Source organism: Perca flavescens, chromosome 23 (genome assembly GCF_004354835.1).
Source record: "Perca flavescens isolate YP-PL-M2 chromosome 23, PFLA_1.0, whole genome shotgun sequence".
Taxonomy (NCBI): Eukaryota; Metazoa; Chordata; class Actinopteri; order Perciformes; family Percidae; genus Perca; species Perca flavescens.
Window position 1 is genome coordinate 12535816 of NC_041353.1, and position 18103 is coordinate 12553918.

General features: G+C 45.5%; 1 protein-coding gene across 5 annotated transcripts in view; it reads right to left on the minus strand.

The window, feature by feature from the left end:
- Nucleotides 1–18103, minus strand: part of cacna1c (calcium channel, voltage-dependent, L type, alpha 1C subunit) — a 203343-nt gene that overhangs the window by 80996 nt on the left and 104244 nt on the right. For all 5 annotated transcript variants that reach the window (XM_028570203.1, XM_028570202.1, XM_028570201.1 and 2 more), the window contains exon 4: nt 8907–9046. In XM_028570203.1, the coding sequence (XP_028426004.1) occupies nt 8907–9046 (140 nt within the window). The remainder of the gene's footprint in view (nt 1–8906; nt 9047–18103) is intronic.

An 18103-nucleotide genomic window follows, 5' to 3' on the forward strand; every position in this document is an offset into this window, starting at 1 on the left:
GAGGGAGTGTGTGTGTATTAGTGTTTCACGACTTTGCAAATGTTTTTTTTCCATTCTATGTCTTTTCCATGATAAATTCTTATTTCTAAATGACAAAATGGGTCAAAGTCTTGTTCACACTGTAATCTGAGCCTTTTCTAGTTTGCTTGGAATGGAGAGGTTTAGGCACGTAAAACTGCTTGAATTAAGTTATGGAAAAGTTTGTGACTATGGATTCACTTTCATGATTCTTTTCATAAAGGAAACTGGACGTGAACTCTGGCCTCTGTCTTTCAACAAAACAAGTACCGGTAATGCTGCCTTAATTCTTATTTGCACAACAGCAAGATGTCACTTGTCATAAAACCCTCCACATTGGTAATTGTAAGCCTTTTGATCAAATGACCAATGCTGTAATTTCTTTGGTGAGTGCAGCAGGCACGGCGTTATGGGTAGGACCACCCACTTTTCAACAGGCCCACCCAAAATATTTTCTTCAAAAAAACCCAAAACTTTTAATATATTATAATTTGGTGAAGAATTATTAAAAATTGGCAAATAATCTCATAATTTGTGCTAAAATAGTCTAAATGTTTAGTTTTCAAAAACAATTTTAAAAAGCTGGTCATGTCTATTTTTATGTTTGTGCGCAAGTTCAGCAGACGGGATCAGATGTAGCTTGTCGGTATGCTAGGCTAGCTCCAAGTGATCTGAAAGTGTGAAAATCATTTCCAGTAAGGACAATGTTGCAGCAGTCGTTGTTTAGATACCTTAAACGTGCACGAGTGGTCTCAGAGTCATCGCTGCAACCAGGAGATGAAGGAGAGCTGAGATCCACAACGCCTAGCACATCTTTGTCTTTGCCACCCCAGGATGCTAGCGCGGTTAGCACGACCGGCGCCGGTGCTAGTGCCTCTGTCTCTGACTCACGAGTGGATGATATAGCCCTGTGGATCTGTCTTCCGTGGATGAGCCCGCAACTCAACCAGTGCTAAAGTATCCGGTCGCTTCTTCTGCTTTAGCGAGTTTAATTGTGTAGGACCGGCAGATGATAACAGTAATGTATGAAGGCTACTCTGCCTGTATTGTATTATGTTATTATATGAGATATATGGATTAAAATAATCAATTCATAACTCGCTACAGAGCTGCAGGCGCAATTCTATTTCTATAACAGCTTGTTACTGGTGTCAAGTTGTTTTTCCCTCATGGTTTTCTCTTGTTATGGCCAATGATGCTTTAGGGCTTCTTAAAGTGATTTATTTATTTTTATAAAACATGTTTATAACATGAATCATCACACTAAAGTAACATTTTGTCTCGGTAGGAAATAACTTGAGTCTTGTTTTACATGACAGATGACGTTGTCAATGAACAAGTTCTGTGGCAGAGTATTGATTGAAACTATCGGGCAGTGTTGTTGATCTGTATTGTTGAAAACTTAAAACAATTAAACAGAATTGTGAAATATTCGGCCTCATGTTATACGAGCAGAACTAAACTATTGTAGCGACCGGCTGCCAATCGTATGACCCCCTGCAAGCTGAGGTTGGCAGCCTGGTGAGAGGGGGGCGGTTCCCGTGGGATATATAGCAACGGAGAGAGGAAGTTCAGCCTCTTGGGGGAGTGCCGGCCAAGTCTCGGCCCTCTCTGTGTGTTCTAATGCCTGTAGCTGTTGTTGGTAGCTAATAAAGGAGTTAACTAGACTCTGACCCGTGTATGATTCATTACATTGGTGTCAGAAGTAAAGCAACGGAAAGGTTAGGGACGCTCGAGGGTGCGCCCCGCACTGTTAGCTAGCTAGTGACCAGTTTAGTTAGCTTAGGTTAGCATTAACTGGACCGCGCGGCCACGAGCGCGGGGAGATATGCTCTCATCTGTTAAGACAGCGGGGGAGACGAGCGACGGGGACGTAGCCTCCGGATGGACATTTGGTGGCCTGAGTGAGGAGCTACGTCGGCTGGAGGACGGCAGAGCCCACCTTCGGGGCACTGTGGGAGCGATGGCTTCCGAGGCTGGCTTTGGGGGACAAGGACATGGACGCTTTGCTGCTTGCAAGCTAAAGTCGGAGGGGGACGCGGAAGCCTACGTCACCCCCGGCGCGGGAAGCTCGGACGTAAACAAAGATGGCAGCGCCCGTCCCAGGATAACAATGGTGACAGCTAGCTCTGTGAAAACCCCAAAGTACGACGGGAAGGTGAGCTGGGAAGCTTTTCACGCACAATTCGAACTGCTCGCTAAGTCACAGAACTGGTCACAAGAGACTAAAGCGCTGCAATTGGCTATGTGCCTCACTGACAAGGCTTTAGCATGCTTGCTGCTGTTGGATGCAGAGGACAGACAGAGCTATGTCGCACTGGTGGGTGCGCTCCAGCGACGGTTTGGGAACTTCACAGGGGCAGAGCTCCTCCGCAATGAACTGAATAACATATACAGAAGACATGGGGAACTGCTACGGCAATTAGCCAATGACATTGAGAGCCTCACCCGCAGAGCATACAGTAGCATGCCCCCGGCGGTACAAAGCGAACTAGCCCGCGACCGATTCATGCAAGCCCTCTCACCACCCGAGCTACGTGTGGAGGTACAGCTGACACATCCACAGTCCCTGCACGAGGCGTTGGAGAGGGCATCAGAGAGGGAGACAGCACGTGCCTACGTCATGATGCCCACACCGGAGCACAACAGCCCCCATATCAGGGCAGCAGCTGAGGTCCCACAAACGGCAGCATGGGCAGCGGAGCTGACAGAGCTGGTGCGGTCAGCCTCCCTGGGCACTCAACGGCGCCCCGATCGCACTGCCAGACTGTGCTGGGGCTGCGGGAAACCCGGACACCTGGTACGCTCGTGCCCGAAAACACCCAGACACCAGGGAAACGACTCGGGGTCCGTGTAGAGGGGACTACGCGGACCACGACCCAAAGTTCCCCACGTACACCCTCAAGCACGGCCGGCCAGGAGGCAGTTGCGGTGGTGGGCCGGACTTCGATTGGGGACCTCTGCCACATCCCAGTCACTGTGGAGGGAGTGGAGTGTGTGGCGCTGGTTGACACCGGCTCTACAGTGACATTAGAACGGCCCGATGTCCTCCCTGTTCAAACTGTCTTGGAACCAACAGCAGTCCACCTGCGGACGGTGACTGGGGAATTGTCACCTATGAAAGGCAAAGGGACTCTGACATTTGTGGTGGGCGGTAAAACGGTGCACCACCCGGTCTGGGTGGCATCTGTCCAGGACCCCTGCATTCTAGGACTGGACTTTTTGAAGAACACGGGCTGTCGGCTGGACCTGGCGGAGGCCACCCTGTGCTTTCCAGGGGAACGGCCTGTCAACATGACCCCACCCCACCTGGGCTTCAACTGTACGGCACCCCAGATAACCACCTTGTTGGCAGACGCCGCCGAGGGTTCCAGCGACCCCGTTGGGAGGACCGAGGGACCCATCTACCGAGACCCCCATAGCCCCCTGCCCCCCTCACCCCACCTAGGGGCCCCACCTACTCCACAGCCGGCACATGACGTACAGACCCCTGAGAACCGGGCCTCGGACCCGTTGGCAGTCCAGCTTCCCCGAGATGGAGAGGAGGGAGGCGTCGTGTCGGCAGTGCGGAGCATATGGCAACGGAACTGTTCTCATCTGGACCCCCAGCATGGTGAGGAACTGTGGCAACTGTTGCTACACTTCAAGGACATTTTTGCATTCGGATATGTTGTCATGGGGTGCACACACCTAATACAGCATGACATAGATACAGGGGACAGCGCGCCTATCAAATCACGCCCACGTCGCCTCCCGCTGGCATGCCATGAAGCAGCAGATAAGGTGTTGTGGGAGATGCAGCAGGCAGGTATTGTGGAACCGTCTGACAGCCCGTGGGCCGCACCTGTTGTCATGGTCCCAAAGAAGAACGGCCAGTGGAGATTCTGTGTTGACTACAGGCGTCTCAATGGGGTGACAAGGAAGGACTCCTACCCCCTACCACGGATTGACGAAACCCTGGACCAGGTGGCAGGGTCAGCCTGGTTCACGTCGCTGGACCTGAGGTCTGGATACTGGCAGGTGCCTCTCTCTCCCTCTGCCAAACCAAAGACTGCATTCTGCACAAGCCATGGCCACTGGCAGTTCAAAGTCCTTCCATTTGGCCTTTGCAATGCACCAGCCTCATTTGAAAGGCTTATGGACAAAGTGCTGTCAGGAGTCCCCCAGAGTGAGTGCGTGGTGTACTTGGATGACATTCTCACCCCCTTGAGAATCCGGAAAAGTGCCACTTCATGCAGAGAGAGGTGTCATTCCTGGGGCACAGGCTGAGCAGAGATGGCATTGGCACAGTGGACGACAAGATACAAGCAGTCAGAGACTGGCCCACTCCAACTGACCAGCAACAGCTGAAAAGTTTCCTGGGCTTAGCCTCTTATTACAGGAGGTTTGTGAGGGGGTTCTCATGCGTGGCTGCACCGCTGTTCAAGCTACTGCACAAAGGCCAAGGCTATGTGTGGACTGACGAGTGCCACACAGCATTCACCTCGCTACAGAAGGCGCTGGGGGAGGCCCCTGTGTTGGCCCCGGCTAACCCCTCCCTCCCGTTCATCTTGGACTGTGATGCAAGTGGCCAGGGAGTGGGCGGGGTACTGGCACAGCTAAGCCCGGAAGGAGAGAGAGTGGTGGCCTATTTCAGCAGGGCTTTTAATAAGCATGAACGCCGCTACTGTGTCACACGCAGAGAACTCCTAGCTGTGTTATCATCTATTCGCCACTTCAAATACTACCTCTGCGGGCTGCCGTTCACCATCAGGACTGACCACTCTGCCCTCCAGTGGCTCATGTCCTTTAAAGAACCGGAGGGTCAGGTGGCACGCTGGATGGAGGAACTACAATCCTACGACTTTAAAGTGGTGCATAGGGCGGGAGCCCGCCACTCCAACGCTGACGCCCTGTCCCGCCGACCCTGCGTGGAGGACGGATGCCGCCACTGTGATCACAAGGAGACACGAGACAGGGAGCTACAGGAACAGGAAGCAGCCCCGGTCAGCCGGGCCGCGGTGGCGGTGGGCTGCGAGCTGACTGAAATGTCACCAATGCAGTGGAGACGGCAGCAGGAGGCCGATATGGACATACAGCCAGTGCTCCAGTGGGTGGAAAGGCAGACACGGCCAACTTGGGAAGAGGTGGCGCCGTGCTCCACGACAACAAAAGGGCTGTGGGCAAAGTTCCAGGCCCTTCGGCTGACTGAAGGGGTGCTACAGCGGGCCTGGAAAGATCCAGCGACGGGGGAGCTGAGGTGGCAGTTGGTGGTCCCCAGGGCAGAGAGGCTGGCCGTGCTGAAGGCAGTGCATGGGGCCACGGGAGCCGGTCACTTCGGAGTCACCAAAACTCTCCGTCGCCTACGTCAGAGCTTCTACTGGGGGCAGTTCAGAAGGGACGTAGAGGACTTCTGCAGGCGGTGTGACAGCTGCACAGCAAAAAAAGGCCCACCTGAACAGTCACATGCCCAACTCCAACAGTTTCCAGTCGGCACACCCATGGAAAGAATCGGGGTGGACATAGTCGGCCCACTCCCGGTCACGGACAGCGGAAACAAGTACGTGCTGTCAGTCATGGACTATTTTACCAAATGGCCAGAGGCTTACGCCCTCCCTGACCAGGAGGCAGAAACAGTAGCCGAAGCCCTACTGGAGGGCATGGTCTGCCGGTTTGGGACGCCCCAGACCATTCACAGTGACCAGGGGCGAAACTTTGAGTCGCGGGTGTTCGCTGACCTGTGTCACAGACTGGGCATAAACAAAACTCGTACCACCCCTCTACACCCACAGAGTGATGGTTTGGTGGAGCGCTTCAACAGGACCCTGGTCCAGCAACTGGCCATCATCACCTCTAAACACCAGCGGGACTGGGACAAGCGCCTTCCACTCGTGCTGATGGCCTGTCGGTCCGCCGTCCAAGAGTCAACCGCCTGCACACCAGCTCTGCTAATGCTGGGTAGAGAGCTCCGCACCCCACCAGCATTAGCCTTTGGCCTCCCCCCTGACACCCCAGCTGCGCCACCAGGACGCGAGTATGCCCGGAGACTGCAGGACCGCCTGGAGACAGCCCACGACTTTGCGCGTGTGCAGCTGCAGAACGCAGGGGCAAGACAACGCAGAAACTACGACTTGCATCACAAGGGCCGCCACCTGGACTCAGGAGAGCTGGTTTGGGTCTACAGCCCGCAGAGGAAAAAGGGTCGTTGCCCTAAGCTTGACAGTGACTGGGTAGGCCCCTGTAGGGTGTTGGAACGGCTAGGGGAGGTAGTATACAGAGTACAGCTACCTCCCCGCGGCAGACGGGTGGCCGTACACAGAGATAGATTGGCCCCCTATCATGGAGACGCTACCCCCCAACTTCCACACGGCCCCTCACAGACCCCCACCAACAACCCCCACCAAGATATCCCCACCACACCCCCTTCCGCAGTGCCACTCTCTCCCACACTCCTGGCGTTGAGGAGTCCCACGCTCAATGTCACAGGCCCGGCACGGCCCCAGAGAAAGAGAAGGCCGCCGGCTCATCTGAGAGACTTTGTTTGATGTGGTTAGCCACTCACCTGAAGGACTGTTTACGTTTTCGACTGTTTATCTGTTTAACTGTTTTAGCTGTTTAACTGTGGGCCCGTAGTTGTTGTTCCCTCGGGGTCGAGGGACTTTGACGGGGGGCGGTAATGTAGCGACCGGCTGCCAATCACCTACGTATGACCCCCTGCAAGCTGAGGTTGGCAGACTGGTGAGAGGGGGGCGGTTCCCGTGGGATATATAGCAACGGAGAGAGGAAGTTCAGCCTCTTGGGGGAGTGCCAGCCAAGTCTCGGCCCTCTCTGTGTGTTCTAATGCCTGTAGCTGTTGTTGGTAGCTAATAAAGGAGTTAACTAGACTCTGACCCGTGTATGATTCATTACACTATGTTTTGGGTAAATATTAGATTCCTGACCACTTTTACAGTCTATAGGCCTTAGTTTAGGAGAGATGCGCTATAGCACAGCCAGGTATGGTGCGTAATGGAGATTCCAAAGCGCTCTTCTTTGGGTCAGAACCAAGGAGAGCGATCGCGGATAGGTCCGTCCTTTGCACCGAAACTTTTTACAATGCAACAACATATTTAAAGAGCATCAAGCTATTACAATCTTTATTATATAAGCACATATAATATATATAATATAACAGTATATTAGTCAGTCATTTGTATTAGGTTAAACAGAGATTTGATAACGTTTTTAATTTAAGGCCCACCCACAATTGGTCTGGCCCATCCAAAACTGGAATCCTGGCGCCGTGCCTGGAGTGCAGTCTCCATTATCATGCCTTCACAATGTTTTTACTGGATTTGACCTCATGTGTTAGTGACCAAGTCAAAATCTAAAACAGTTACCGTGTCAAAAGGGAAAGATAATTTGGTCACTTTGGTCGCAGAAGAGTAAGTATTCATATTTAGCCCATGTGAAAGATGCTTAATCTCCAAACATAGCAAGCACCAACCCTCCTAGAGCAAGACACTGACTGAACCCTGTCAATTCCAAGGCTGCTGCAGGTATCTGACCTTCTGACCTTATTTTGTCAGGGTTGCAGGGTAGAAGACAATTTCCTTGAAGGGATCAATACAGTATAATTGCACATAAAATGATGCTGCGTCACAATAAAAGCAAGAGAGACAGAGAGAGAGAGAGAGTAAGAGAGGCAGACAGAGAGTGTAGATAATAGCACAAGAGTGGTAAAGGTTGTGTTAATGCCAGGGGCACTGGCACCATGATGCCAGTGATATGTGTGTGTGTGTGTGTGTGTGTGTGTGTGTTGGGGCATTCACAGAGCCTTCCTTCAGGCTGTTGGTTGCTTTCTTCTTGCAGTCTCTCTCTCTTGTGCACTTGCACAAACACGTACACACACATGGTCAATTAGACCATTTTTATGGCATTAATGTAACTGTCAGGTCCACTGGCAAATGTGCCATTACCCCAACACAACATTGTACACACTGCACGGCTGGCAGGCAGGCGGTGCACGCGCATACAAACACACACACACACACACACACACACACACACACACACACACACACACACACACACACACACACAGGCACAGAGGGTTTAGCAGATGGGCTAGGTTGCTGAGTTGCAGATAAAGGAAAACAGAGCAAAGCTTTGCTATCAGCATCTAACAAGCTAATCAGTTTAGGCTTCACCAATACACTGTAGGCCAAAGTTTACTGCGGCTTTAATACAGATTCACTGTGAAGGAAGATTGTTTTATGGCAATACTTTTCAAAGTTGTTGAGTATTGTAGTATTTTAATAGCACTGCCATATATTAATACTACGTGTACTGAGAGATAAGCATTATTCCCGTAGACAAACAAGACCACATCTTTCGTTTATCAGCCTCTCTGAAAATTGTATTGTGTGCCAGCAAATTGGATTTTGGAAATCTGTTGAATTACTAGTAAAGCTACAATTGTAAGGTTGAGAAAAAAAAGATGAAACCATTTTCATCAACACAGCTTTAGTAAATAAATGTAAGCAAAGATAACAGTAAGTGCAATAGCTCCCTTGTGTTTACTACAGCAATCCAAAGTGTTTACGGGAAATATGATCCTAATTTTGAAAGATGCTAGCACTATGAGTACCTCTGGCATTAGATGGTGGCTGCCAATTGTCTTGGCTGTAGTTTCATTTGTTAACAGTAATTATACCAAGGTACTATGATTAATTTGCAAATGATGTGCTGATGTTTAAAAATGTGTCAGGTGGTGCTTTTACAAACCCTGAAGAGACAGTGAATTACAATTATACAGGACTTGCTATCCCTGCCATCCCCTCTATTAAACTACATAGATTCACGTAGAGTAACTTAAAAAAACATTATTTCACAACTTTTATCTTTTCTGTGCGTTTCTGTCCACTCACCCTACGACTACGATGATGAAGTCGAGCAGATTCCATCCGTTCCTCAGGTAAGCGTTGGGGTGGAAGAGCAGGCCGTAGGCTATTACCTTCAAGAATGCCTCCACCGTGAAAATGATGAGAAACAGATACTCCACACGCTCCTGGAGAGACAAAAACAAGACAGGTCCATATATTTGTCTGAGCAGCAGCATTGCAGAGAGACTCAGTATGGCAGGCATTAGAGATAAATAAAAAAGACATTAGATGAAAGGGATAGGAGATAATAGAAAGGCCGCTGGTCGTAAAGTTTGTGTTAAGCAGAGTTTCACATGTGAGTAAATATTACTAATTAACTGGATATCATGTATTGAGACACACCAATCCTTTGAGAGAACACCAAACATCCGTTCAAAAACTGTTTGCAGTAGATCTCTGGCCATACTAAAGCACTAAGATACACACACATTCATTCACAATCATGACATTTATTGATCCCCATGTCAACACTAAAGACCGTGTGTGTAACTTGAGAGTACCAACAGTGCTGGCTGCTTACAGTACTCCTGTACTCCTGTTATTGTTTATGTGGCTTCTAGTGTGTGTGTGTGTGTGTGTGTGTGTGTGTGTGTGTGTGTGTGTGTGTGTGTGTGTGTGTGTGTTTGATTATTTATGTGTGAACATGTATTTGTCTATACTTGTAATCGTGTACACAATCAAAGCATTTAGATTTTTTAATCAAAGCGCTCTCTTCCTGTCCTAAGAGGCTACTATCTGAAGACAGGAATGCATGCATGTGTGTATGTATACACAAATGCACATGCACAAAAGCAGCTCTTCTACTACAGAGTTCCTCAGGGATTGTTGCCATAGTGATGACCCCTGCCCAAGGGGGTCCTGGGAAATGTCCTGAAAAGTCCTTGAGACAGAGAGAGGAATTACGTAACTTTCTGGCCATCATAAACTTACAAACAATTCATCATCCACCTAATCATCCGTAGTTTCTGCTTTCTATTTTCTTTGTCAAGTTTGTAACTGAAATTAGATCAAATTATTAAGCTCTTTTGTAAACAAAACGGAAAATATTATATAACTGAATATATTCAGAAATATTCTCTGTCCCCTCTCTCGGTCCCTAATTATTTTTTTTATATACATAAATATATTTAGCTCTATCCATCAATCTATCCATCCATCTGAGTCCCTGCTCCTCCTCCTCCTGTTCCCACTGTTTCCCCATGGACATACGCTCACAGAGGGCCAGAGGTTTGGAACAGAAGGCCAGCCAGGTCTCTCCAGACTCCGAGCCCCATCCCTGGGAAGAACCAGCTGAACCTGAGGCTGAAGGGACACAGCTTCTGTATGTGTCCAAGTTACCAAATTAGCTTCACAAGCTGATAGAGTTTGCTAAGAATCACCAAATGATCATTCATAGAAGAGGCAATTAAGGTAGTTGGCCGCTTAATGTCCGGCCTTTATACCAGTACAAGAATAACTCCTACAAATAGAATATTCTTTATATTCCAAAATATATTTAAACACAATCCTTAATGTATATAGTCTATTTTTTTAGATACTGACTATTTAACATGGAGCTGAATTTAATCAAATGTGTTTAACTGATGTGATCTGTCTTAAACAACTAGTAAACAAGTGTTGTTAAAGTTAAAAGACCATGTTAGTGTTTGGCTGTTTTAAGATTTGCTGTTAAGGCTGATGTGAGTCTTCAGTGGGTCCAGCTAAACAAACAACTTTCTCAGCATGAAGAAAGACTGTGTCAAACTTCCATTAAGCCACTGGCATGCACACATATCCTGGACCATGGGAATCAGTCATCCATGTAGCCACTGTTTTGACATGTCAGCTGTGGTTTCACCGTCACATTTGTAACTTAAGAAGAAGAACGAAGGGTTAGAAAGGCGTTTATTTAACTTGGATTTTTAGAGCGCTATATTCTCAGCAGCTGACACCGCATTACAACTTCTAGATATTGATAAGAGAATCATGCTTGGATTTTGTGTTCTTAATGATGTGACTATCATACACCCTGTGATTTGGAAGGGTTTTTCCCACACATAGAAATACTCAAGAAGTTTGACGGTGGAGGGAATGACATGAATAATAATACAGAGGATTTGCACAGTTTGAAAGAGACAACTTGAAAGGCAAGTTGATTTTTTAGGCAAGGGATTCAGCACCTGAATGGGTGCTCAGAAAGCCGCCTTAAACTTGTTTTGCTTCCCGTCTCTGTCGCTCTAACCTCCTCATTTCAATTCAAGTCCATCCAGTGCGCTTTGTTGGCACAGAAGTATCCAGCTTAAAGATAAAGATCAAGATTTTCACATTAAATACCTGTCTCCTTTTCCAACTGTGTGTGTGCATGTCAGTTTCAGAGCCTTGAGAATTGGATTGTTTTTTATAATCATTATTCGTACTGCAGACCCTTCACCACACAGTGAGTATTAGTAGTCTATGCGGAAGTAATTAATCTCACAAACACACATACATTTATCCTCCCTCTCAAATACACAAAAGCTCTCCATCACTCTCTCTCAAACACACACACACACACACACACACACACACACACACACACACACACACACACACACAGAAACAAACACACACACACACACACACAGGCTGTGTATCTGGCGGTGACAGGCAGACAGTGTGGCGCTCAGAAGAATAAAACAGAGAAAAACATCTGGTAGGAACAGCTAAGCCTGAAACACACACACACACACACACACACACACACACACACAAACCAACAAACAAACACATACAGATACACTTCTCTGCCTCCTTTCCTTTCGTCCATTCAGACCCATAAAGGGCAACATCCATAAGGGGCAAGACTAATCTGGTTAGTGACTGGAAAGAAATGAGAGAGAAAATATGAGAGACTGAGAGAGAAGAGAAGGATTGATAGAGAGAGAGAGAGAGAGAGAGAGAGAGAGAGAGAGAGAGGAGGCAGACAAAATGACAAAAAGGTGAGTATGTGGGAGCAATAATTCAGTTAGCTGTGATAGGTCAACCAAACCTCCTATCCATCAACTAGGCCAATCAGATTATTGTATCGACATTCTACCATACAGCGGACAATGTTTCCATTCACCATGACCTTCTGTGTGTGTGTGTGTGTGTGTGTGTGTGTGTGTGTGTGTTTGTGTGTGCTGCAAAACAGGATTAGCCAATACAAAACTACAGACACATCGTAGTCTAGTGTACATGGAGAGACATATTTTGTAGGGCTGTCCTCGACTAAAGAAATTCTTAGTCGACTAACACTTATAGGATTTTGTCAACTAATCAATTAGTTGATTTAATTGACAGAGCTGTGCGCTTTGAGAGGTGGTTAAGACTAGAAAAGCACAATATAAATGTAGTTAATTAACCATCTGTAAAACTGAGTTTCTCCACAATTAATCCTGCAAAAGCACCACTTGTGTTTACCATAAATGTGCTCAGAAGTTTCTTGGAAATAAGTAATTAAGCATGAATAAGCATAAAAAATGAATAATCGACTAAAGAAATCTTAGTCGACTAAGACCAAAACGACCGATTAGTTGACTAATCGACTAAGAGGTGGCAGCCCTAATATTTTGAGAGGCAAATTGGGGGTGTATGAGAAAATCTTTCTTGAAAAGAAGACATAGGGGAGCTGCTACTGTGATACTGTCATATAATTAGCTTTTTGATTGTTGTAGTACGGCAGAGGTTGAAAGAGAAACTTTGTCGTGTGTTGGTCTTTTTCTTGCTTAGACAGGAAACATTTCTGTTCAACTATACAGTAACACACCAACAACATCCAGTAATGATTTATTAAGATGCAGCAACCACAGTGAGACTTAGTACAAGGGTCTGGAGTTGTGCACAATGCTTCTGTACGTCCTTTTAGCAGGCTAATAATGCAACTGTGGTGAAGGAGAAGGAAACACAAATTTAGTACAGTAACTGCAAATTCTGTCTTAATAGATCTGGGAACACGGCGACATCGCTGAAAAGAAGTCAGACAGGGCAATTAATACGGGCAGTCAGACAATGGTACAGATTTTTAACAAACTCCAAAGTTCCCTAAACGTATTTGGAGGAGAGAACAAAGTACTTTCCCTCTGCAACGAGGGGGTTTTATCATTTTTATGAACAAATAAAGCGGTTTCAATAAGCTGGCTTGAATGTTTGATGGTTAACAATTTATTTGTCTGACTGCTGATGTTTCCTACCCTGTTGGACTTTGTTACTTTGGTACATTTGTGAGTGCAATGCTGTATGTTAATATATATGTATACTGTACGCATTGGTGCTATCAATCGAGTAAAAATGTTATCGCAATTAATTTAATGAGTGTCCTAGTTAACCCGCACATTTTTTTATAATCTGTTCTAAATGTACTTTAAAAGGGATATTTTTCAAGTTTTAAATGCTCAAGTGGTATTTGAGACTGGACGTACTCCGGTGGTAACTCAGTTCACATCGCCAGTACATGCAAATAACTTTAGTCTTGTCGAGAGAACCATCTGGAAGGGCTTTGAAACTCAACTTGCCATTCCAAAGACCCTTTTTTTTATCCATTTCTGCTCAAGGAGCTTTGTTTCTGCTAGCTATCCACTCCCGTTCATTGATGTATTATAAGACCCGTAAGACCCGCTCCTATTCCGCCGTCTCGTCTCGCCAAGCAACACTGTCCATAACGTTACTGCTGCAGCTTTCTGATTTCCCAAATGAAATCCCGGAGCAAAATCACAGAACGTGTGTGTGTTAATTGCGTGTTAAAAATGACATTAAACTAACTTGACATGAAGTAAAGTTAAAGCTGTTTCATGCTTCTTGTGTTCAGCGCATGGTCGCCGCGAACCGTCTGGTCTTTCATATTGACTGAAAGAACGGCCTTCTCTCCTGTAGCCAAAACAGTAAAAGCGATCACCCTCCGCGTACAGTCGCCCAGGCCGCTCTAGCCTCATATCGCCGACCGCGCTAAACGCAAGAAGCATGAAACAGCTTTAAGGAGTTCTTTACTTTCTTCTTGTCTCTCCAACTTCTAACTCCTTCTCTTGCTTCTCTAACTTGCCTCTCTCTCTTTCTCATCCCTCACTTCTACTTCTTCACCTCCTCTTGTACTTCCCCTCATCTCTCTCTTTCGCTCTCTTTCTCTGTGGGTGCCAGCAGAAGTTACCATAGAGACAGTTACCAAAGATGGGTTCCGACGTTACCATGGAAACTGGGCTGCAGCAGCAGCAGATTTTCTTTCCTTCACACACAAACAGATGACAATGATCAGTATTAAACCAAGAATATCCACGGTTTCAGTAAGTGGTATAGTATCTTCTCTCTTCTTTGATCTGCTTCAGTCTCAAAGTTGAAATGTGATGGGAGTGAGACATATCTGAGGCCTTTCTGCAAAAGCTTAAGATGTACAATAGAAACAAAAGGGTAAACAAATCATCTGAATTATGGTCTGTGAATTGTTTTCCTTTGATGAGGGTTTAATAGAATTGTGGGGTTAAGTTGTGGTTCAATAAGCAAAAATTGGGTCTGTATTGGGTCTTTTTTTTCTTTGTAATTGCTACAGCATGGAAATAAATAAATATCTCTAATCAAAGCTGACAATGCTCAAGAGAACAGTGGCAGATTAATAATGTCATTATCTTGTGATGTGAATTCCACAAAAGTGAAAATCAGTGGCAATACAGCGGTAAATGTCTCAGTTCCTAGGACAATCTTCTTATGTGGGTGGGAGAACTGAATGAGCAATGCGTTTTCTTTTGCGGGGTGCAAATGTTCCACCAAAACAAGTTCCTTCCCGAGACCAGTGTGCAGAGCCACCGTTGCTGCGTCCAGAGCTTAGAGCCTCTCCACTCACTCTTTGCATTGTAAACAGGTCTCAACTCATAAATAAAGCATACATATACAGGAAGAAACAGCTACATTGTTTGCAGTTTGACCGAATAAAAGTGCCAGGGTCAAACTCTACTTTTCATGGCCAGAAAGTTCAATGCCGTTTTAAAATCCACCCAGGTTGTGGCCGGGTTGGATCAGTGGTAGAGAAGGCACACATATACTGAGAGGTTTATACCTTGACACAGAGGTCCAGGGTTCAAATCCAACCTGTGACAATTTCCTGCATGTCTTCCCCCTCCCTCTCACCTAGCTGTCCTGTCAAAAACTAAAAGCCCAAAAAATAATCTTTAAAAAAATCCACCCATGTCAATGGAAGACTGCTGAAATAGACCATGAGTGTTTATTTAACGTGTACTGCATAAGGATAACACAAGGCAAGATTACAAATATACCAGATCACTAAATATTATTATTAATATTCTCCAGGATTACTGCTATGCTGGACATAGTTTGTTGTTTGTCACGCCACTCTCTTGCTGCAGGCAACTCATTCAAACACATAAGAAACATGCTATTAGCATGCCAGCAGCACATGTTCAACATGACCTAAGATCGAATCTGTGGGCTTCTGGTCTAGGATTATGTTTGATTAAGGATTACACCGTGTGTGTGTGTGTGCATGCATGCGTGCGTGAGGGAGAGAGATAGAGAGAGAGAGTGAAAGACAGACAGACAGACAGACAGACAGATTTTTGTATTATCAGTAACCTCTGACCCTTGAAAGGAAGATAAATCACCTTTAAACAGTGGATTAAGTTGCACGCACATGCACTCACACACACACACACACACACACACACGCACACACAACCATTGCTTACTGTGTGCATTTGTGCTTAACACATCCACATGCATGATTTAATCTGTCTCAATTGCTCAACAGCAGAATAGTTTTACTACTGTGTACATGTTTTATGTGGCTGATGAACTTTTGTCAAATGATAGGAAAATGGACACTGCCTTATCGAATCAATTTATTTTCTTCTACTGTTTGTCTAATGTTTCTTCCAGCATTCTGAATATCAAAGTTTACAGAAAGACAAAAAGTTTCCAGGCAACAGGCAGTGTGGCTATCAGATGAAGAAAGAAAGAAAGAAAGAAAGAAAGAACATTATCACCTGTGCAGTAGTTTTAGTGGTGAGTCCGTTGTGTCTGATGGTTCACAAGTTTTATTTGTCTTCCGATAGCAATGTCTTACAAATTCAGACAGATGACAAGCTATTAGCTCCTATTTCTTTAAATATGCGCATGTTGGCTGTCGGCTGTAGTCTTTGTGTTTTTTTTCAGGGGCAACTTTTAGGGGAAAACGTGACTTAATGTGAAGTGATGCCAAGTGTTTGATTAGCTGGCCTTTTTCAGGATTAATGCTTTGCAATTGGCTTGGTATGTTAGGACACAAAGACAGAGAAAAAGCAAGACAGGGGTTGTTTGGTGACAGAACTTACAGCACCCTACTGGAACTCACAATGCAGATCAACAGATCTCATTGACACACTGTTACAAGCTAACTCTGCTAACTCTCTACACACACAGAAACAAGTAATCTGTCCACCTCCAGGTTCAGCCTACCTGTCAACAAGATCGTCCCTGCTGAAATTTCTCTGGGCAAACACAGTAATTGGGCTACCATCAGCTTTTATTTTTCTAAATTAATAATTCATTTATTCACTTTCTTCAGTTACATCCCCTTAATATGTTCTAAGTTACAGGGTCTGAGGCCTATCCCAGCAGATTTAGAAGATTTAGAATTGTCTGCAAATACAGACTTAGGTGTAAAAACAGGAGTACATATTTAGAGAGGAATGGTGAAATAAATAGAATAAGGAATTGAAAGAGAGTAAGAAAGATATAGACGTGAGAGATAAAGATACAGAGTAATTGGTCAAAAAAATATTAGAACACAGGAGCATAAATCATCTTATAAAGACAGCCAGTGTGTGAGTGTGTGCGTGCGTGTGTGCGTGCGTGTGATAGTTGGTCTATAGGGAAGGTAACCGGTACTCATGAGAGAAGAGGAGAGAAAGAAAGCAGGAGATGGCAGGAAGAAAAAGAGAGCAATGTACTGTATGTAAGAGAGAGAAAAAAAAGTTAAAGTGAAGGTAAAGAAATATTACTTTCTTCCTCTGTTTTCATTCATCACTCTATCCCAGCTAACAACACAATCTCTCTTTTTCTTCTTCTCCCTTCAGTTCTGCATTCTGATATATTTTTTTGTGTGTGCCTGCATACTTATCACAACTTTTACCTCACCCCCCCTCCACCACACACACACACGCACACGCGCACACACACATACACACACACACACACACACACACACACACACACACTCATGCTAACACATTTGCACGTGCAATAAGACACACAAACGGAGGTATAAATGAAGACAAAGTGAAGTGACACACAAACACAGATCACTGTAGTGCATCAAGATCAGAGTAGCTGCTCACTAAACTGACAGGACAAGATAGATTACTATACTCTGTAACTCATTGCATGACTCATGGTACGGGGCGCCTGTGTGTGTGTGTGTGTGTGTGTGTGTGTGTGTGTGTGTGTGTGTGTGTGTGTGTGTGTTGTGTGTGAGTCATCTAATATGCCTCTTGGGTTGATTGTGCTGTTGTGACTTACAAGAGAGAGTGTAAGGTTGTATAAAATGACAAAAATATACAGTAGTATAAAAGTCTATTAAAAATAACCTATTTATTCATCAGGTTTATAAATGTGTTCCAATTATGGTTGCACTTTAAATGTCTTGATGTCACTTTTGTTCAGTGCTCCACAGGAATAGGACTGCAGCACTTAAAGTAATAACAAGATGAAACAGCTGGTAAACAGATTCCATCAAATTGCATTCAACATTGGATACTGGGAAATGAATCTGTGTATTTCCCACTCAATTTGACATTTTTAGAACCAGAGGTTCCACTCAGCCAACAGTCCAGTGTTTTTAAATGGTCATGCTGTATTTATATAGCACAAACATGTCAGAAGTGAGCCAACATGAGAAATGAAACAGTTCAGTTATTCAGTTGTAGAGTTCATTTCTCTCTTTGTCATCCCAATCCTGTAAACCCAGTCAGATAAGTGAAGCTGTGCTTGTTAGCACATTCTTTTAGTCACTGCCCTCCCCTCCTCTTACTCATCTTACTTCCCCTTTTCTGTCCATATCCACCTCTCTCCTTGCTCTCTTTACATTTCTTCTCTCCTTTTTTGTCCATTTGATTTTCTCCTCCAGCCTCCCCATGTCTCTCACCCTATGTTCTCTGAGCTCCCAATCAATTAGCCTCTCTTCATACCAGGAAGATACAGAAAGA